Source organism: Acomys minous, assembly GCF_964271855.1.
Source record: "Acomys minous genome assembly, chromosome: 14".
In the NCBI taxonomy this organism is placed as follows: Eukaryota; Metazoa; Chordata; class Mammalia; order Rodentia; family Muridae; genus Acomys; species Acomys minous.
The window spans coordinates 112,793,611-112,816,110 of NC_140496.1; the positions used below are offsets into that span (position 1 = coordinate 112,793,611).

The 22,500-nt window shown below is 37.1% G+C and overlaps 1 protein-coding gene across 1 annotated transcript in view; it reads left to right on the forward strand.

Moving 5' to 3' along the window:
- WLS (Wnt ligand secretion mediator) overlaps nucleotides 1-22,500 on the forward strand; it is a 97,736-nt gene that overhangs the window by 17,398 nt on the left and 57,838 nt on the right. Inside the window, exon 2 of the mRNA XM_084756593.1 lies at nucleotides 18,391-18,663. Within this exon, the coding sequence (XP_084612719.1) occupies nucleotides 18,391-18,663 (273 nt within the window). The remainder of the gene's footprint in view (nucleotides 1-18,390; nucleotides 18,664-22,500) is intronic.

Here is a 22,500-nt window from a genome sequence, read left to right on the forward strand (position 1 = left end):
ATGAAGCCTACTTGGTTAGTTTTACAATTAAGCTTAGTTGTTTAGAGGTTACAATGTTTTGTGTCTAGATAGATGTTTTAAGTTGATAGAGATGGTATTGATTTTCACTTAAAATTTTAGACTCACCAAGATAGGAAAGATGTTTTCTTCAAGGCTGCCAATACAAATAGCCAAAACTCTATGAATGTAACAGTTATATAATTCCTGATTGTTTTGTGATTCTTCTTGCTGTAGGTAGTTTGTTGTACATCTTTATAATAACATAAATGTATGTATAAAATATTTAATAAAAAAGTAAAAACAAGAGTTGGGCATGGTAGCACAAGCCTTTAATCCCAGCACTTGGGAGGCAGAAGCAGGCAATACTTGTGAGTTCAAGGCCAGCCTAGTCAACAAGGTGACATAGAGAAATCCTGTCTTGAAAAACAAAACACACACACACACACACACACACACACACACACACACACACACCAAAGTAAAAAACAAAAGAAAACAAGAAACAAACAGAACAACAACAAAAAAAACCCCAAAGTAACAACAATAAAACATACTTCTAAAAGAAACACTGAGTTTGAAGAGCAAAAGCTGGAGGTGGCTGCAAATTGACCAGAAAGTTGACAAGTCCCCATAAGGATTGGCATTGTGTTAGCTATTGTGGGCAAATCCATTCAGCTTAGTGTTTCTGTCTGTATTTTCCTTTGTGAATTCTCCTACTGAATGTCTCATCATCCTTTGTAAAGATGAGATTCTGCTAGGTCTGTCTTCTTTTACCACATAAATGTTTTAGGAACTCTCCACAGACTGGCTAGATTGTTTGTGTGGGCTGTGAACAGATTGTGTGGGTGATAAGACAAGTAGGAAAGAACTCAGTAATCAAAAAGGAGTTGGGGGTGGCTCTTTCTCTGTCCCTCAGAATGGAGCTTGGACACAAAGGAAACTTCGTTAATCATGCTTCCTTTGTAATCAGAATGGAGAGGCACTTTAAAAAACCAGGGCTATTTGGTTCCCTGTCTTGGCTGAGTTAAGTCAACTACGCAATAGCTAATCATTTGGTTAAAATTTTCCCAGAGGCAGCCTTGCAGAATCAAGTTGTAGCTAATGTTGTTGGCTCAGCCCAAATCTTTTCATGATGGCTAGCTTGTACTTAGATGGTAAACATTTGATGATGATTTTAAAAAGAAAAAGAAAAAAGAAAAAAAGAAAGAAAGGAAGGAAGAGAGGTCCATAAGACTTTGGAATTTTGATGAATTTACTAGACTTGAATCACTTTGTACTAAGGCTATAAAATAAGTACTGAATAAAGAATCAAATCATTTCATTTACTGGATACATTTGGAAAACTTGTTTTATCTTTTGGAATTTCCTTTGTTAGAAATCAAAGGATAGTAATCTTTAGTGCTCACTTAATTTGTGTTGTGAGAGATAAGACTGTAAATACTGAGTGCCCTACAGATAAAGAAATAGAGAAAACTCTTCATATTATTCATATTCAATAGGGAAAGGTTAATAAGTATAATTTTGTTGTTTTAAGGAAAACCTGTTATTCTTTGAACATGTATCTTTTTACAAGGGAGGTTATATGCCTTGCTATTGGTTAATTTTCTAGTACTTGTGAGCACAAGTTTGAAAACTTACAGTTTGGATGCTTTTGTAAGAACAAACTTTGAATTTATCCCTGCTCTATCCATTCAATCCATCAATCTAGTGGTAAGATACTTTATGGTGAAATTGTTTGTATTGAAGAAATAAGGAAAGATGAAAGCAAAGGCAACAATAGTGTGGAGAAAAGGGTCTTGTTATTTGTTGCCATCCAGCTACTCCCTACTTAACTATCTGTCAAAAGTGAAACTTAGTTTTCAAGCCCAATAACAAAGTGGCCATAAATTCTAGGCATCTGACTGTCTTATATTTGGAAGAAGGTGGTGTTTGTTTATTTTTGTTAAAAAAAAAAAAACCCTGACTGTCCTATCCCTTGATCCTCTATGCAGAACAGATGGAAAATGATCTCTCACAAATTTCTTCTCCTCTTGGGTCTTTTAGCACGCAATGTACTTTCCTTTTAGGATGCAAATTTATTTTCCTCTCACACGAACAATTGTTGGTATTTTCTTCTCAGTAGAAATCTCTAGCCTTCACTTTCCATTTGCCTTTTTCAACAGGAAATCCACATTTTACTAATTATTTAGAGCAAAGGAGATTTTTATTTTGAGAAGAGTCTGAGGATTTATCTATTCCTGTCTCACCCATACTAGGGTCTTCCTACAGTGACCTTCCATTCCAGTGATATGTTGCTCTTTAATTTTTCAATCTATTTAATTTTTTAATCCAGAATGCACACTGCTGTGAATGGACATTCTTTCTAAAGTGCTTCTGTGACCACACTTAATTTCTACTTTCAAATCCTGGATTTTTTTTTCATTTGGAGTAATCTAAAATATGTGTTCTCTGGTACTATTTCATATAATTGCAGATAGCTGATATTTCCCTCCTTTGATTATTTTTTCCCTGCATGCAATCCACCTTGTCTAGTTTAGTTAGACCCCCTAACTATACTAACTATCCTTTTTCTGGTGATTGCATTTCCAGTCAAGGTTAAATGTACTTTCACGACCACAGTAACTAATTACTAGTTGTTTCCACTTAGAGGAAACCCACAGTCTTCCTGTATTTATTAGGAAATCCATAATTAAAAAGTCAACGTATAGCTGTCCTTACAGCAAAGCAGTGAATGGTAGTCAGCTAGCTCCATAGTGGAAATGTAACTTCATACAAGCTGGACACTGACTTTACTTACCGTTTTAACTCAGTGACTTAGGGCAAATTCACTTCTCACGCATCTCTTTTTCTACTTTTCTCATTAAGGGAATCAATGGGCCCAGATGGATCTGAGCACATCCCAAGTATAGCACTTACTCATTGACTATGATATAAGATAAATAGTTTTCAGAGCCTCATTTTACTCATCTCTGAATGCAGAGAATTTTATTTACTACTTACATCTATGTAAGAATAAAAATAGTCCCTGTTAAATTCCTAGCATAATCTGTGGCACTTAGGAAGTGATGCACAAATGCTGCTGTCTTTCACAATTTGTAAATGGCAACCTGGTGCGACTATGCTAGCATATCAGCAAGCTAGACTGGGTGTGTACTTCTGGGCACTTGGGATCCTAGTTACTCTATGGCAAGGAATTTTGTGGAATGACTGAGTGGCGTGTACATTTTTAATTACTTATTTTGTTTGTAGGTTTACTTATTTTGTGGTGTGAGTGTTTTGCTTGCATGTAAGTATACCACAGCCTGCCTGGTGCCTGCGGAAGTCAGAAGAAGGCATTGGATTCCCTGGAACCAGTGTTGTAAGCTACCATGTTGGTTCTGGGAGCTGATATCAGGTCCTGTATAAGAGCAACAGCTGCTAACAGTCACTGAGCCACATCTCCAGCTCTAAATTTTTTCATTTAAGAGTGAATAACTGAGTAAATCAAGAGTTCTCAACTAGCCTTAAGGTGAAAATCCTAGTGTGGGGTAATGAGGGAAGTTAATAGGAATGTAGCCAGAACAGATAAGCTTAGACTCTGAGCTGAATGTTTAGTATGAATCTAGTGTAGCCATAACTCCACCATCAGAAGAGTTAATACCATAGTTCTAATGCTGAGTGTTCCATTATTATCATTTGCTAAATAAATACATTGTGTATAGAGTTTACATGCTACTTTTTAATACCTCTTTTCTTTAATTGCCCTGGACTCAACTGTTCAAGTTTCTAAACAGTTCATTGGTTTTTTGTTTCCTTGTTTGTTTTGGTTTGTTTGTTTGTTTTTGCCAAAACAGAACAATACAACCCACAGCCAAAGGTAAATCTTAAATAACCTAATAAGCTCTTTCCTTGATTTGGAATGTAAACACACTGCAATGCTTATAGAAACTGTCCTTTTTGTTCCAAGACACTTTGTTGGTCCTAACCTCTCTTCCAAAATCCCCAACATATAGACCTTTGGGGAAGCCCCTTTGCCAATTTCTTCTACCTGTCCCTTTCTTTTGGTTGTATCTCATTTAAAAAAAAAACAAACCATCTGGTAGGTCTGTTTGTAGGTTGTCAAGAAAATGGGTTATATTTTCTATTGTGTGATCTTTAATTGCATGTTTATGTGTATGTATTATATGTATGTATGTGTGGGTATGCTTGATTATGCATGCATGTTTGGAGGTCAGAGGTTAACTTCAGATGCCTTCTACTTTTAATCTGTTATTTTATCTTTGAAGACAGGAACACGAAGCTTACTCTTTTAGCTAGAGTAGCTGACTAGTAAGCCCCCGGGGCCCTCCTGTCTTTTCTCCCTCAGTGCTGGGATTATAGGCACATGCTATCAAGTCCAGCTTTCACCTGGGTGCTAGGGCTCTGAACTCAGGCCATCATGTTTGGGTAGCAAGAACTTTAACAGAGCCACCCCCAGCCTCATATATATTATATTATATTATATTATATTATATTATATTATATTATATTATAAATTATTAAGATTAGGTGCAAAATATGTCATAAAATCTATTTAAGGCTGAGATGTGGACATTTGGCCTTATTTTGTGTCTCATTTGCAGTTCGGAACTCAGTTAAAAAGTTCTGCCTTTGGGAGCTCCATTTTCTAAAAACTGTGCTAAAAAAGCAGTCATCTGAACATGCTACTGTAATTTTAATGTTGACCACAAATATTGGGAACAGTTTTTCAAAAATAGCACATTTTCACTATTGTTTCTCATTTCTTTTCATATGTAAATGACCTTTCATTTATTAGACTGCTGTAATAGTTCAAGAAAATTTTATTTTAATCCTCAAAATTTAGTATTCATGCTATAAATTCATTGACATAGACATATTAAATACTTTAAGAAGGGAGCCTGGGTTGGGCTTGTGTGTATTGTTATGTCCCTGGCAGCATAAAGGACAATCAGATGTCTTCCAGACTATCTCTCAACATCAGCCTTCAATGTGCACTAGTACAAGAAGGCCATGCACCTAATCCATTGTGGCATTCTTGAGATGATGCCTACAGAATGTTTGATGAAGTTAGTTGGTAAACAAATATAACTTAATGTCAATTATAACATAAGGGTTCCACAAAGATCTACATTTCAATTCACCTTAGAAGAACTTACATGTTTAAGTCTCCATGGATACTAAGAAGTAAGATACAGTCACCCCTTTAGAAGTTTAAAATTTCCTAGTGTTTAGAAGCTTAAATATTCAATAGGATGATGTAATGAAAATAGTTCAGATAACATTGATACCAGAAGAAGCAATTATTACTTATTATTACTGAAATATAATCAGAGAAATCCTTTCGTGCTGGCTCATACCATTTAACAAATTAGGGAAAGGAAATGGCACTTGACCTAGAACCTAGAAATGATAAAAATGTTAAAATGTTTAACATTTACATAGTGATTGAAACACAATAATTCCAAAAACTATAGATCACCCTTAAAATTTACCTTTCAGTTTAATTCTATGGAATTCACAAATTATAAAGGCCTACTTTTTTTTTTAGTAACCTGGAAAAATGATGATTCTGGAAATTTGTGAAATTTAGATAGGTTGTTAATGGGTCTTGCTTGTCCTCATCCTTGGCTTTACTTTTGTTTATTTAATTACTTTTGTATGTCTGTTAAAAAATGGAAGGAAATCAATAAAATGTGGTTCTTTACTGCATACTAAAATTTGCATACATGTTCATACATACATAAGAAAATTTATCATTTTGACATGCCCAAATGAAATCTGTCTTTAGTTTAGGCTCTCTTCTGTTTATCCAGTTTGGTTTGGTTTGATTTGGTCCTTTTTTTTTTTTTTCTAAATTAGAATGAATAGAGAACTCACTCTTTCCTGAGCCAAACTGTGCTATTATATGCTTAGGAAGTATTAGTAAGTTCCTTACCAGGTTGCTCTGAAGCCAACCTGTCTCTAAGTGTTAATTCTTTTTCATTCTTGTCTACAAAAGTCTGTAAATATATTCTTCTAATAGCAACAGTGGGTTCCTTACCCAGAGTCATGTCTCTTCTAGTTTGACATGCCAAATTCTGTCTACCCAGAATATGAAGTTATACCCAAGAACCCAATAAATATGGGAGCAGAAGAGACTACAGTATTTTCAGGAGGTTAATATTTTATCTTCTCTTCATGAAACCCTTAAAATAAAGATGTAAGTGATTTACAAGTCACATATTAGTTATGATTCATCTTTATTAATGATAATACAGATAAAATGAGAACTTCTATGATATGTGGATAATAGATGCCAAATAATAAATTACAAATAGCCATCTTAGAAAATTGTACTTCCAACCACTTTGGAAATCTATCTGGCACTTTCTCAGAAAAATAGGAACAGGGCTTCCTTAAGACCCAGCTATTCCACTCCTTGGAATATACCCAGAAGATGCTCCAGCACACAACAAGAAAATTTGCTCAACCATGTTCATAGCAGCCTTATTCATAATAGCCAGAACATGGCAACAGCCTAAGTGTCCCTTAGTAGAAGAATGGATAAAGAAACTGTGGTACATATACACTATGGAACACTACTCAGCTATTAAAACCAAGGGATTCCCGAAATTTGTGGACAAATGGATTGAACTAGAAATGATCATAATGAGTGAATTCACCCAGAGGTAGAAAGAGTCAAATGGTATATACTCACTTATATCTGCATACTAGCCCAAGGGGCATGTCCCATGAAAGTCTTCACTTAGCAGGAAAGTGGGACAGAGGGGAGGACATTTTATTGGGCTTTAGAGAGAAGCATGGGAGAATGGGGAAATAGAAGGATCCAGAGGGTCCTAGAAACCTACAAGAAGAACATTATGGCAGGTGGATCTGGACCCAGGGGTCCTGCTCAAACTATGGCACCAGCCAAGGACAATACTTCGAACCCCTACCCAGATCTAGTCAATGGACAGGACATTCTCCACCATTGAGTGGAGAGTGGGGACTGACTTTCACATGAACTCTGGTCCCCCATTTTTGACCACCTACCCCTAATGGAGAGGCCTGGTGGCACTCAGAAGAAGTATAGCAGGCTACCAAGAAGAGACTTGATACCTTATGAGCATATACAGGGGGAAGAGGTCCCCCTCAGTCACAGACATAGGGGAGGGGAGTAAAGGGAAAGTGGGAGGGACGGAGGAATGGGAGGAGACAAGGGATGGGACAACAATTTAGATGTAATATGAATAAATTAATAAAATATTTTTAAAAAACAACAAAAAAGAAAATTGTACTTCACAACAACTGTTTCTTTTAGGAAATTAATTAATTTGGGGGTTTATAAATTCTAAGTTTCCAATGTAATGTGTAATGTGGCTCACTTGCTCAAGTAGAACCAGTTATTTATCTTTTATTATCCCACATGCCCACGGCTGTGCAAGAGCAGTTTTGGGGACTTCCAAGGCACCTATGAGAGATTCCCATACAAAAACTGGTACATACCATGGTAGGTTTTGTGATCATGCCCATTGGGACAGTCTAATTCTCTTCCCATAGGTGATCTTGGCTGTAGTACACATAGCCTTTGGGCTAACAAGTTATAAATTTTGAGGCACTGGCACAAGCTTTGAAATGTAGCTCAAATGTCTGGTTTGCAGAGCAGAGAGTATTAACAGATGAGTCATTTGGTCTTTTTGTAGAAGCCTTTTGTGCTCATTTCATGTGTGTTTAATTTTTACTGTTTTAAGCATCATGGAGTGATGTAATAGCAGACTTTTTCCAGGAATATAGCTTAGAGTTAGTAATTTTATGTACTTCTGTCAGGCTTTTTGATTCAGCCTTTTTTATTGTTGGTTGATACTAAGGGCTAGTATTAGCTCTTTAATCCAAATTTTGGCCATTAGGTTGCTGTTCTAATTAGTGTGTTTAATGACTGGCAGATTTAATGTGTTGAGACCTTTTGTGTGCATTTTATTATTTTATTTAAAAAGAAAAAACTGGCACCAATCTTCAGCCTAAGATAATTTCATGTTTACATTAGCATTCCACATTCTATATAAGAGTTTGGCTCATGTCCTGAAGCATTTCTATTTAGAGAGTCCAAACTGAGCAAGTAATGCAAACCCAGTGAAACTCCTTATCTGCCATGTGGATTCTATAAAGCAATTCTATTCTTGTATCTTTGGCACCACAATTGAGATTACAGGCCAACCATTTAAAATACTCATCTGCTTATACTTTTTTCATTCCATTTCTTCCTTCCTTCCTTCCTTCCTTTCTTTCATGTTTTTGTTTTGTTTTATTTGAGACAAAGTCTCTTCATAGTTTTGGCTGTCCTGGAGCACACTCTTTAGGCCAGGCTGGCCTCAAACTTATAGTGATCTGCCTGCCTCTGACCTCCAAATACTGCAGTGCACCACCAATGCCTAACCATAAAATATTTTTAAACTTTTTAGAATCGGAATGAATTATATGACTGTTTGCTGCAACTGCTGAAACTTTGCTGTTTTACTGTTGATGCTATTCATTCATAGCTTTGGGCCACAGGGTTCTATTTTTAGTAAGTGCTTGCTAAAATAATTTACTTTATGTTCAACTTTTGATACTCATAGATTGTATATTGCTGTGTTGGTATCTATCTGTTTTTTTTAATTATGTGATTGTCTGTATTGTCCTACCATGTAGTGGGTGTAGGCTACCATGTGAGTACATTTGTGTATTAACATATGGGTTGTGTGTGTGCTAACGTGTGAGGTGCATGTGAATCTGTTGCCATACACATGTGCACACTAGCTACTTTTCTAGTTTCTGTGATAGCATCCTTGACAAAAACAAGGGAGGGTGAGTTTATTTTATCTTATAGTTTTAGTATAGTCCATCATGGTGTCGAGTTTTAGGTTTCTGTTCACATTGTATATCCACAGTCAGGAAGCACAGAAAGCTGATGAACTCTGGTGTTATGGTTGCTCTTTTCTCTTTCTGAAACTGGGGGAAAGGAACAGCCCATGGAGTGGTGTCAGCTACATCTAGAGTCAGTCGTAATTCCTACTTCAATTAACCTGATTGATACAACCCCTCACACATATGTCCAGAGATTTTTCTTCAGAGTGATTCTTGAGCCTGTCAAGTTGAACAGTTCATTCACCTTCAAAGTGTACATCTTGTGTGGCTCTGTGTGTATTTGTGTATTCCCATATGTTGCCATGTATGTATATCTTTGTGTTGATATGTAGTGTGTGTACACCTATTTTGCCATATTCATCTGTATATTGTTATGCTGATACATCTTATGTGTTCTTGTGTGGGGTGTATTTGTTGATATGTTTGTCTGTCTATTGCTATGCCTGTGAACTATGTCTGTGTTGCTTTGTAGTATGCATGAATGTTAACATGTATATACATCTTTGGGTTAGGGTGTGTGTGTCTATGTGTTGCTGTATGTGTGTGTCTATATATTGCATATGTACATCTGTGGATATGTGTGTGGGTCTCTGTGTTGTCATGTAGAATATATGTGTAAACTCCCATATTTACCTTCCTCTCAGTGTTGGGATTAAAGAAGTGTGACACTATGCCCAGCTGTATAGTATGTGTTTTTATGAATTTCTATGTGTGAATGGTGTGTGTGTGTGTGTGTGTGTGTGTGTGTGTGTGTGTGTGTGTGTGTCTGTTTGTTGCTATTTGGAATAGGTGAACATCTATGTGTTGCTTTGTGAATGCATATACATTTATGTTTATGTGTATTTACATCTTTATGCTGTGTTATGTACATAAGTGTGTCTTGATATGCTATAGTTTGGGTACATGTGAGAACATCTATATGTTGGCATAAGGGGCATATTTGCTTGTATGTCTTGGTGGTAGCCATTAAATGTAGAGGATTTCTTGCTTTCTTCAATAAAAAGGTATACTAGAACAGATGTTAGTGTGATTATTCATTAAAAGTGGCTGTCAGGAGTTGCAGTCAAGAATGAATTGCATCTCACTAAGTGTACACTATTTCACTTACAGGGGCATAGCTATTTCCTAAAGTCCTGTCTTTAGTTCTAGTCTCTGCAGATACACTTTCACTTTGAAGTAGCTGTTACTTAATTGTGAAGTAATAATCTGTTTAGTAGTCTGGTAATATTTAATTAGCATGGGTGAAATGCATGATAATTCCATCCTTAAAGTAAATGACAGTGTTAAAACATGTGTCTAAACATTATGTCTACAGAACAGTTTTAGTCAAGGAAGCAACAGACTGTGCTAGTTAATTCCTAAGTGCTAAATCAGTTTAACGCGAGTATTTGCATTTTTGTAGCTGAACTTTTTGAGCTGTCATTTAAAGACACTCTGAAGACTTAAATGTTTGGGGCTAGAGAGATGGCTCAGAGGTTAAGAGCACTGTCTGGTCTTCCATAGGTCCTGAGTTCAATTCCCAGCAACCGCATAGTGGCTCACTACCATCTGTAATGTCATCTAATGCCCTCTTCTGGCCTGCAGGTATACATGCAGATAGAGCACTCATAATACCATAAATAAATAAAATCTTTTTTTAAAAAAGACTTAAATGTTTGCTAAGGACTGCAACAATGTTATCAGGAATTTTTCTTGGATGGCTGATGCACAAGATTGGCTCATGGGGTTATTAACTGACTTAGTTCTTACAATTCAACCAAATAATGATATCTACTTAAGTTGTACAGCCTATTTCATGTGGTTGGTTTTGTTTGTTTGTTTTTTTTAATAGGAATTAAGGCTTTTGAATTTAGGAAAGGCCAACAGGAATGAAATACATTGAAAATCCAACTTCTAAGTTTGAGACATAAGGATTCTCATGAGTTCAAGGCCAGCCTGGGTTAAGACAATGAAAAGCCAACTTCTAAACTTAGACAGGAGTCTTTTATGGAAACCAAGATCTTTGGAGCCATTTGAATAAAAGTTGCATATGTGTCGGTAACAGAAACATATTTAATTTTTTTTCAGTTCAGATGCTAGATTCCCTTTCCTCATATTTTCCTCCATCCAGCTTAGGCTGTCTGGTACTAAGAACCTAAGTACACAGTATGTATTGTATGAGTTTTCACTGGGCACATAACTTTATTAGTAATTGTTTGGGAGTAAAAGGGCCTGTCTTTCTGTCTTTTCATGTTGAACAGGTTGACAACCAGCCTTGTAAGTGCTGGAATTATAGTCCTGAACCACTATATTTGGCCTATGTTCCAGGCAATGAAGGTGTTTCTCTACATTCCAAAGTGAAGTAGATATTGAGCCTCTTATTTTCATAGTTTGCATGAATGTTTGGGAACTGGCATTATCCATCTATTGCTTCTGTTATCTATTTTAAGTCAGTCTGTTTGTTATCCCTTTAATATGAGCTGATATTTCTAGTAGCCTGAAAGGATTTTGTAGAACAAGGTGGAGAAAACTAAAGTGAAACTATGAAGTCATATATTAATAATGTATTTATGTGTTTAAAGGTATAGAGATGATGAGTATCAGTTTTTAACTGAGATTATTCAAAAGTTAACTCAACCTCCTTTTAGAGTTGTAGAACAAAGTATGTGTGGTCATTGTTTTCTTGTTATTTTTAATTGCTAAGTACTCTTGGACAATAAAATATTTCTGAAGTTCATTTTCACTCAGAATCATTACATTTTTCAAATTTCAAATTTCTGCTTATTATTGTTTGTAAACATAATTACCCATACAAACTAATTTGTTTTCCATATTCATTCCACTGCCCAACCAGATCAATATCCAAATATTGTGTTGCAAGGCAGGCATTCCTGATCTGTTAACGAAAGGCTATTATGACTTGATGGGAGAAGCTCTCTGGGAGAAGTTCTATTCCCATTTCTATTCCCGTTTTCTATTCCCAACTTCTGTAGGACTCTTATTCTCCTAGCAGATCTTCTATCTGCTTGTGAGTAGGTACAGACAGGGGCGGGGAAAGGAAGAGAGGGAGAGAGGGGAGAAGGATGAGAAAGGAAGGGAGAAAGTGGGGAAGGACGGGGAGGAAGGTAGGGGAGGAGGGAAAGAGACTGCTTTGTAAAACTGAGCAGGGACTACTGAGAGTAGAAAGCAAAATAATTGTAGGAATATTCCCTAGGCCAGAGAAGAAAAAGTGCTAAAACAGACAAAAGGAGGAGTGATCCTGTGAAATACTTCTTCTAATGCCAAGTGTGGTGGAGGCATATGGTTTTAGTCTAGCACTAAAAGGCAGAGGAAGATAGATTTCTAAGTTCCAGGCCGGCTAGAGCTACATAGCAAGAATTGTCCTCATCAATCAATCAATTAATTAAAAATGTTCTTTCTAGTTTTCCAATTTCCATCATGGACATTTGTAATCAAGGTGCCTGCTTATGCCTTTCTAACCTGATGGGGCCCTTGTTCCATTCACACATCCTCTCTTTCAAGAGTCGGCCCTGTAAGCCATTCCAGACTTCCTTTACAGCCAGAATTCTTTATTCAGACACTTGTTGGAACAACTTTCTATCAGGATGTGGCTTTCTGCCAAATGCTCAGCCTCCCATAATGTTATCTCTGTCTTTAGTTATACACTCCTGGGTATTTGCAAAGGGATGCTTTGTTACTTGTTTTAAAACCAATGAAATAAAATGTTCCCTTTGATTTAAATGGAAAGTATATGTCATGTTGTTTTGGTTTTACTTTAGCTTTTTTAGAAGGCAATTAGCTCTTGTATCTCTCTCTCTATCTTTTAAGTTCCAGGTTTTAGAAGGAATAGGACCAATGATTTCACATTGACTCAGCTTTGAGTATGATAAATGGTAGTGGTTGTCTAGATAGTAACTTGTGAACAAAGGTATCATTTGAGATAGTAATAAGGAGCTGATTGGAGCCAATTAATGCTTTTCCAAAAGAAATTCGGATTTATTTATTTATTTATTTATTTATTTATTTATTTTATTAATTTATTCTTGTTACATCTCAATGGTTATCCCTTCCCTTGTATCCTCCCGTTCTTCCCTCCCTCCCATTTTCCCCTTACTCCCCTCCCCTATGACTGTTCCTGAGGGGGATTACCTCCCCCTCTATATGTTCATAAGGTATCAAGTCTCTTCTTGGTAACCTGCTGTCCTTCCTCTGAGTGCCATCAGGTCTCCCCCTCCAGGGGACATGGTCAAAGGTGAGGCACCAGAGTATGTGAGAAAGTAATATCCCACTCTCCACTCTACTGTGGAGAGTGTTCCGTTCATTGGCTAGATCTGGGTAGGGGTTTAAGGTTTACCGCCTGTATTGTCCTTGGCTGGTGCCTTAGTTTGAGCGGGACCCCTATGCCCAAATCTGCCTATCATAATGTTCTACTTGTAGGCTTCTAGGACCCTCTGGGTCCTTCTACTTTGCCTTTCTCCCATGATTCTCTCATCTAGAATCCCACTAGAATGTCCTCTCCTCTGTCTCAGTTTCCTGGTAAGTGAAGGCTTTCGTGGGACATGCCCCTTGGGCTAATATGCAGATATAAGTGAGTATATACCATTTGAGTCTTTCTGCTTCTGGGTTAACTCACTCATTATGATCATTTCTAGCTCAATCCATTTATCCACAAATTTCGGGAAGTCCTTGTTTTTAATAGCTGAATAGTATTCCATAGTGTATATGTACCACAGTTTCTTTATCCATTCTTCTATTGAGGGACACTTCGGCTGTTTCCATGTTCTGGCTATTATGAATAAGGCTGCTATGAACATGGTTGAGCAAATTTTCTTGTTGTGTGCTGGAGCATCTTCTGGATATATTCCAAGGAGTGGAATAGCTGGGTCTTGAGGAAGCCCTATTCCCATTTTTCTGAGATAGCACCAGATAGATTTCCAAAGTGGTTGTACTAGTTTGCATTCCCACCAGCAATGAAGGAGTGTTCCTCTCTCCCCACATCCTCGCCAGCATGTGGTGTCGCTTGAATTTTTGATCTTAGCCATTCTGATGGGTGTAAGATGGAATCTCAGAGTTGTTTTGATTTGCATTTCCCTGATGACTAAGGAGGTTGAGCATTTCTTTAAGTGTTTCTCAGCCATTTGATATTCCTCTGTTGAGAATTCTCTGTTTAGTTCCATGCCCCATTTCTCGATTGGGTTATTTGGTTTGGTGGTATTTAATTTCTTGAGTTCCTTATATATTTTGGATATTAGACCTTTGTCAGACTTAGGGTTGGTGAAGATCTTTTCCCAGTCTGTAGACTGTCGCTTTGTTCTCTTTACAGTGTCTCCTGCCTTACAGAAGCTTCTCAGCCTCATGAGGTCCCATTTATTAAAGAAATTCGGATTTAGTCTCTATTGTATTACATTTTTATTCAGAGCTAAGTTGGTGATAATGGCTGAAATTTTTATATCACTTTGTTCATTAATTCTGCATCTGAAGTAATCAACCCCTTTCTCAAGGTTAAATGTAGCAGTCATCATAATTATATTTAAAATTATTACCTATTGTCTATATTCTTCATCATTCACATATTTTACACTGTTAGTATCTATTAGGTCTCCTCCAGCAATTGACTGTGTCTAGCACATAGTTCATGTTCACAACAATCAGGTATGAAGTAATGAGTCCGAAGGGTCATTTGTTCCCTAAGAGGTGGCTTCCCAGCCAAGAATTTGTCACATACTTTACTTATTTCACACCACTTTAAAATTAAATATAGTGTAGTATCATATTTCAGAATATCAATACTGTAATGGATAAGAAGAATCAAAAATACTGTTGAAATACATATAAAGGAAGAAAATCTAGCCTGGGTTTGATGTAGTAATGAGAACAGAGCAAAGATTGAGCCAGCATCTTTATGAATGTTTTCTATAGCTTACCTGCTTCTGTACCTTCAGTGTTCTTAGCCACCAATATGAGAGATTAACAGTTCACAGTGACAGAACATATTTGTTTTTGGCTAGATTGTCCCTCTTGCTAAATTGTATTGTTGTAGAATCAGCTTATGTTTTTAATTATGTTATATTCTAAGGATATGTACAGAGCACTTTTATAATGCATGCTAAGACATCTGGATAATACTACTTTAGCCACCTTCAAATACTGAAGAATCAGTTTTTCTTTCTTTCTTTCTTTCTCTCTCTCTCTCTTTCTTTTATATTGTATTAATTTATTCATATTACATCTCAATGGTTATCCCATTCCTTGTATCCTCCCATTCCTCCCTCCCTCCCATTTTCCCCTTACTCCTCTCCCCTATGACTGTGATGGAGGGGAACCTCCTCCCCCTGTATATGCTCATAGTGTATCAAATCTCTTCTTGATAGTGTGCTGTCCTTCCTCTGAGTGCCACCAGGTCTCCCCATCCAGGGGACGTGGTCAAATATGGGGCACCAAAATTTGTGTGAAAGTCCTGCTCAAGTGCTCGTTTCAGCAGCACATATACTAAAATTGGAACAATACAGAGAAGATTAGCATGGCCCCTGCGCAAGGATGACACGCAAATTCGTGAAGCGTTCTATATTTTTTCTTGTTCATAATAGCCAGATCATGGAAACAGCTTAAATGTCCCTCAGTAGAAGAATGGATAAAGAAACTGTGGTACATTTACACTATGGAATGCTACTCAGCTATTAAAAACAAGGGATTCCCGAAATTTGTGGACAAATGGATTGAACTAGAAATGATCATAATGAGTGAGTTCACCCAAAGGCAGAAAGACTCAAATGGTATATATTCACTTATATCTGCACACTAGCCCAAGGGGCATGTCCCATGAAAGTCTTCACTTACCAAGAAACTGAAACAGAGGGGAGGACATCCTATTGGGACTCTAGATGAGAGAAGCATGGGAGAATGGCAAAGTAGAAGGATCCAGAGGGTCCTCAAAATCTACAAGAAGAACATTATGATAGGCAGATTTGGGCCCAGGGGTCCTGCTCAAACTATGGCACCAGCCAAGGACAATACATGCAGTAAACTTCAAACCCCTACCCAGATCTAGCCAATGGACAGGACATTCTCCACAGTTGAGTTGAGAGTCGGGTCTGACTTTCACAAGAGTCATTGTTTTACTTCATATTTAAGCAAACATGACTTGGTTTGTTGACCTGAATCTAGCTACCCCCCCCCTTTTTTTTTAACACTATGGATCCTCAGAACCATAGTGGCAACTAAGACTTTTGTTGTAAGTACAGCGGCCAGTGGCCTATGTCTTGTTCAAAAATTGCAGATAATTTTGACTTTATTTAGTTCTTTTCTTTAAAAAGAAAAAGTTCAAATGTTTTTTGGGTTTTGGTTGTTTGTTTGTTTTCTTTTGTTTTAAGATACCATCTCACTCTGTAGGTCTGGCTCTCCTGGAACTCACTTGTAGATCAGGCTAACCTCAAACTCACAGCGATCTTCCTGCCTCTGCTTCCTGAGTTCTAGGACTAAGCTGTGTGCCAACATGGTCGGTCATTTCAAACATTTTGATTCTAGATACTGTTTTATCATTATACAGTCATAATTTTGGCTGCATCTAATGAAACAAACACCTTCTATAGCAGGCAACCAGGACAGGCTGCACACTTGGTTTTTTGTTTTCATTCTATGCTGTATACACTGAATATTAACTCTTAGCTGCAGGTACGATGCCATCCTGAATTGTAAAGGTATTGCCAGGGGACTTTAAGTGTCTATGATTGAATATCAGTGTGCTATTTACTTTCTCAAATTATATGAACATTGATTTCCTTTTGGGTACTACTAGCAAAGTTGAGATGTTGAATTATGTGCAATTTTTAAGTTTTCCTTTTTTTGAGGTTATTTTATTCCAGTGAATAAAAATATTTCTCCTCATAGTTGAGCTAAAGATAAGTGTTTGAAGCTACTTCAAGTCCATTGCCATGATCTCTTAAAAATATGCATATTCCTGAGAATTTTGTTTTATGGATGGCATACTGGGCTAATAAAAAAATAAAAACCAGGTTCGCTGCTAGACAGTCTCCCACACAAGCCACTGAGAATGCAGCAGTGCTCTGTTGTTCCATGTGAAATGTGGTTTTGGAGCTTAGCTAAGGAATTCAGCTAGTAATTTTCACTTTTGTCTGAGGGATGAAAGACTTGTTTTTCCAAGCAAATAAAATAAACACAAAAGGTTAGGTTCATGTTGGAAGAAGAGGTTTTAAAATGTAAGTATTTTCTGCAACAAACAGCCGTTTTGACTGTGTTATTTAAAATGGAATGTATGACTTGTGCCTTACTGTTTAGTTTCCAACCACATTAAAATGGATCCAATTAACTGTGTATTTGGTCTTTCTTATATTTTTGGTTGTGAGCCTAGCTTTTAGTGGCTGAGCCATCTCTCTAGCCCTCCTTTGGTCTTTCTAACATCAAGGAACAGTTTAGCTGACCAAAATAATGAATATTTGAATAATTTCTAATAATAATCTGGAGAGATGGCTTTAGATAATCAAAATCTTTGTGGTTATATGGTTTTGAGTTTTGAGAAAAAACTCCCATTGCATGAATCCACAAAGATATCATGCTGATGGAGCCAACACCCAAGGGCTTTCAGTTATGCTTCTTCAGTACAGAAGTTTTAGCATTTTTACTTGTTATTGGTTCATCTTCCTGAAAACACATTTGCCACTAATATAGATATTATAATATTAGCACATTTACCACCAATATATATATTAATATTATATTGCATATTAAGTTAAAAAAAGGTAATGTTTTAATGCTTTTTAAATAATAGTTACTTTCCTCTAGGGGGATTTTAGGTAAATATTTTAAACTTCAAATTATATTTTGCAATTTTATTATACTCATATAATTCATATAATCATTTTTATTACAAAATAGTGCTTCCATATTATATTTTTCAAATTTGCTTTTCTCTCTTGATAATCATGGGTAATATTTTAGTTTGTTTTGGACGTATTAATATTTGAATATCTATCTTCAGACAGGTACCAAGATAAGTGAGGTTCTAAGGTCCTTTTGTACATCAAAGGCAGTGGTTATGAATGATAGAGCTAAGAGAAACCTTGAAAGTTAGACAGCTGTTTCTTAGATGAGAGTCCTGAAGCTGTGTGCAACTGAAACAGAAGCACAGAAGCAACTAACTTAAGTTATCAACCAAGTCTCAGATGCAGTATCTGAATTCAGAGACTGGTCTCTGCAGTGTTCCCATTTAGTCCCCTAGATCTTGGAACACATTGGAACTTTGTGACAAAGATTTGAATGAAGACAGTAACTGAATTAGATTGCTTACAAGTGTGTGGTGTAATTAACTGGAAATACAGTAAAAAAGGCTTGTGGAGATACTTTTGTGGCGTTGTGATGGTGACAGTAGAGTCCTCACTTGGATTAGGAAGATCTTTGAGAGCTGTAGATGGCAGTGTACAACTGGAAGGAAGACAGAACTGAAAAAGCATTAGCTAGAAGTGGCTACTTCAGTAGATTCTTTTCTAAAACAGGAAAACACTCTCTTTTCAGCTCCAGCACCAACAACAGCAGTGCCCTACATGTCAATAAAATGTGTGGATGTCCGTAAGAACCACCATAAGACAAGATGGCTGGTGCCCTGGGGACCAAACAAATGTGACAAGATCCGTGACATCGAGGAAGCAATTCCAAGAGAAATTGAAGCCAATGACATTGTGTTTTCTGTACACATTCCCCTCCCTTCTATGGAGATGAGCCCATGGTTCCAGTTCATGCTGTTTATCCTGCAGCTAGACATCGCTTTCAAGCTGAACAATCAAATCAGTAAGTACCCCAACTGCTTTCATCATCTCTGGGAATTTCCTTCCTGAGACTGTTAATGATAATGCAAAGTCATTTATTAGCTGTTTGCTGTATCCTGTGCACTTTCTGAGCCCTTCATCTGAATCAACCCATTTAATCTTTCCAAATCCCTTGAGGCAAACATCACTAGTCATTTTACAAATAGATCACTTGGGTTCTGGTGAGGTTGCCCACAGCCAAAGTCAAGACTAAAAAGGTTTGAGCCCAAAGCTTAAAAATGTGCTAGCTACTAAACTCCCTCTTTCAGTACCAAAAGGAAGCTTACCCCCGTACAGGGAGGCCCTCTGTGTTTAGGTGCCTTTCTCCACTCTTATGGCATGAAGCTGTGGCCTTAGAAAAAGAATTTTATTAGGATGGGACTGCTAGCTCAGGAGTACCCATGATCCCACATTGCTTTTTAATTAAATTCATTTATTTGTCCAGCTTACATGCTTGCACCTTAGGATAGGATAGAGAATCTTCAATTAAGGAATTTTTGTGTTTTTTGTTTGTTTGTTTGTTTGTTTGTTTGTTGCTATTTTGTTTTTCTAAATCAGGATCAGGAATGTGAGGAAAAAAGATAAACATATTGATGATAGCTTTGTCTGGGGCCTGTTTACGAAGTAAAGCACTTTTAAAAGCTTAAACGTTTATGCTAATAATGAATCTGATATTTAATTATATTAATTTTACTCTGTCCAGGAATTAGAGCATTCTGGATCTTGACATTTTATTTGAAATGAGCAAATAGATTATTCTAAGATTCTTTTTTAGGAGGCACCATGCACTCACTCAGTCTCTTACCCATGATTTCAAATTTGAGTGCCTGTGGTATCCAGATGCTGTTCTTTAGCTACATGGGCAAATACAGAAAAACTTTATTTAAGGGATTTATGATTAGGCAGAAATGACAAAAAAGTAGCCAACCATGACGGTGTAGTAGTATGATATAGCATTGGATACTGTGACAAAAGTATGCATAAGAGGCTATGAGAGCACCAAGAAAAACTTTACTTAGCATGAAGCAGGCAAACAGTATGAATGTGAGTTTTGGAGATGACAGTGACAAACTCTTTAGGTGAGTATCAAAGAGAAAAAGGCCTAGTAAAAAGTTGGATAGCAATTGCTTAAGTTATTACAGACTAAATCTTTTCCTTTTTCTTTTTCCTTTTTTTTTTTTTTGATTTTTTGTTTGTTTGTTTTGGTTTTTTGTTTGTTTGTTTTGGTTTTTTGAGACAGGGTTTCTCTGCGTATCCTTGGCTGTCCTGGACTCACTTTGTAGACCAGGCTGGCCTCGAACTCACAGCAATCCACCTGCCTCTGCCTCCCGAGTGCTAGGATTAAAGGCGTCCAGCCCAGCTGCTTTTTCTAAGACTTAAAGATAGGAGATAGGAATCTGTCCAAGAGATGTTAGATACTCCTGAAGTAAACTACAAGTCAACAGACTAGATAACAGAACATTGCATCCTTGCCCCCTCTATCCAAACACCTGTAAATCAGGGCATCTACCCACTTCATCCTCCTGTGTCTCTCCTTCATTTTTATTCTCTTTTTCTAAATGCATGTTGGAATTCTAGGACTACTAAAACCCAAATTTTAAAGTTGGAAAAATAATGTAATTCATTTCATACCAAACTATGTCTTTCCCAAAGCTCATATGTCACAGTGTATTTTCTTCTTAAACACACCGTCTATCTTATTTATAGTTTTAGATCTGCTTTGTAGATGCCCTCTCCTCTATCCTCTTACAAGAACCAAGTCTTGTGCAAACTTACATTCTTGTTATTCAGTACTTAACATGTGGATATAACTTAATAAAATTGGCATTACTAGGATACACCACAATTTCATAGCAATATTCTATTTCTCTGGGTCTTACAATCTTTCTGTCCTATTTTCTGCAACTGTGTTGTAGATATATCAGTTTAGGACTGGGAATTATACCATCTCTTGTTCTCTACATTTTGATCAGTTGGTTTTCTATAATGATCTCCATCTGTTGCAAAGAGAAGTTTCTGTGATAAAAGGTGAGAATTACACTTGTCTGTGAGTATAAGGATAAACACTTAGAATGTAGTTAGGAATTCTGCTGGTTTAGTAAAATGAAAGATATAGGTTCTCCTCCTAGATCTATGACCTCATTAGCCCAGGGTAGTTGGCTATGTTTCTAATACCAAGTATGGTTTCCCTCTTGTTGAGCAGATCTTTAGTCCAATTAAAGAGCTGTTGCTTACCACCAAGGCATGCATGCCACTATTCTACCGTTAGGGTTAACAGTCTGTGCTAGTCATTTCTTTGTATGTCATGCTTGAGTAACATTATTGGTTGCTTCCCCTACCTGGAAGTTTGCATGACACTTTTTCTTACCATGGAAGCTAATCCTTAGGGAGGAGACTTTCAGATCATTTTCAGTTTAGGTCCAGTGGGTCCTGCTTCTGAAATGCATGGTGTCTTCAGCAGTAGAGACTTAGCTCCCACCTCAGGAAGCCAACCAAGGGAAACAGCAATAGCATATAATGTTTTGAGAGTCTTTTATACAACCCTGACCAATAAATCAAAAGGGCGTTTCTAATGCCTGGTATTGGGAATTTGTATCTTGGGGGAGCATATGAACACATTTCTTGAGAAAATAATAATGAGAATATTATTACTGTATTAGTCAGGGTTCTCTAAAGGAGAAGAACTAACACACACACAAACATACACATACACACACACACACACACACACACACACACACACACACACACGTGCATGCTCTAAAAAGATGACTAAGTATTACACCAAAAAATATCTGCTCTGGCAACAAGCTGTTATCCCTACCAATGCATCACCCTTTCGGCCAGTTGTAAATATCTCAGGCATACCCTGTGCAAGCAATGCTTTAGTAGCTACAACCAGAATTAGTGTCACTGGTTATTGAAATGTTGCTTGAATAACAAAAGTCTTATCTTGGGGTGGAAAGGAGCAAGCACCTCTATCAATTGGTTAATATCCTTTTTTTGTAGCAGGAGAATGACCTGATCCAAGAGACATTTTCATTCACAGCTACTAAACACAACTACAGCTTAACAAGTATAACCAAAATTACAATTAGAAAACTGATCATCTACCTAGGAGCCATAGAAAATAATTCAGTTGTGCTAGGTTGTTGAAGTGAACATTACTCTGTCAACAGTGTAATTCAGGGAAGATAAATTGCATTTGTGAAGAAAAGGATAAAATATCTGGGAAGGTTCTAGGGCCATGTGACAATCAGAATGTCTTATGAAATGAAAAGGTTTTCAACAAGAAGTCTTTCTGTAGAGCAGTTTTAATTCAGCAACATGCTGTTCTGGCAAGGGATCACATCCAAAGGTCCTCTATGTCTATGTGACCTGACTGGAATGCACAGATGCCACACAACTTCAGTCCCTCTGGCTGGAATACAGACACACCATTAGTACACACCATTAGTACACACCTTTAATCCCAAATAATGACATCTAATTGAGAGGCAGACAAAGTGATGAATCAGAGAAAGATTTGACAGAACAAGTCAGAGACAGAATACACCCAAAACAGACACAAAGGAGAGAGTACTTAAGAGCAGTGGAGGGGAAGAGGGGAGAGATTTATGTAGACAGTACAGTACAGTTCAGGAGCTGAGTTCTGTGCAGTTCAGTTGAATGCAGTTGAGTTCATGCAGTTTCTTTCAGTTCCGTTCCATTCAGTTCAGTTTGTGGAATTCAGAGGCAGGCTTTCCAAGCAAAGAAGCTGGATTAAATCAGTCAGCTTGGAGAGGAGTTTGAGCCAAAACAGCTGAGTTGAACCAGTTAG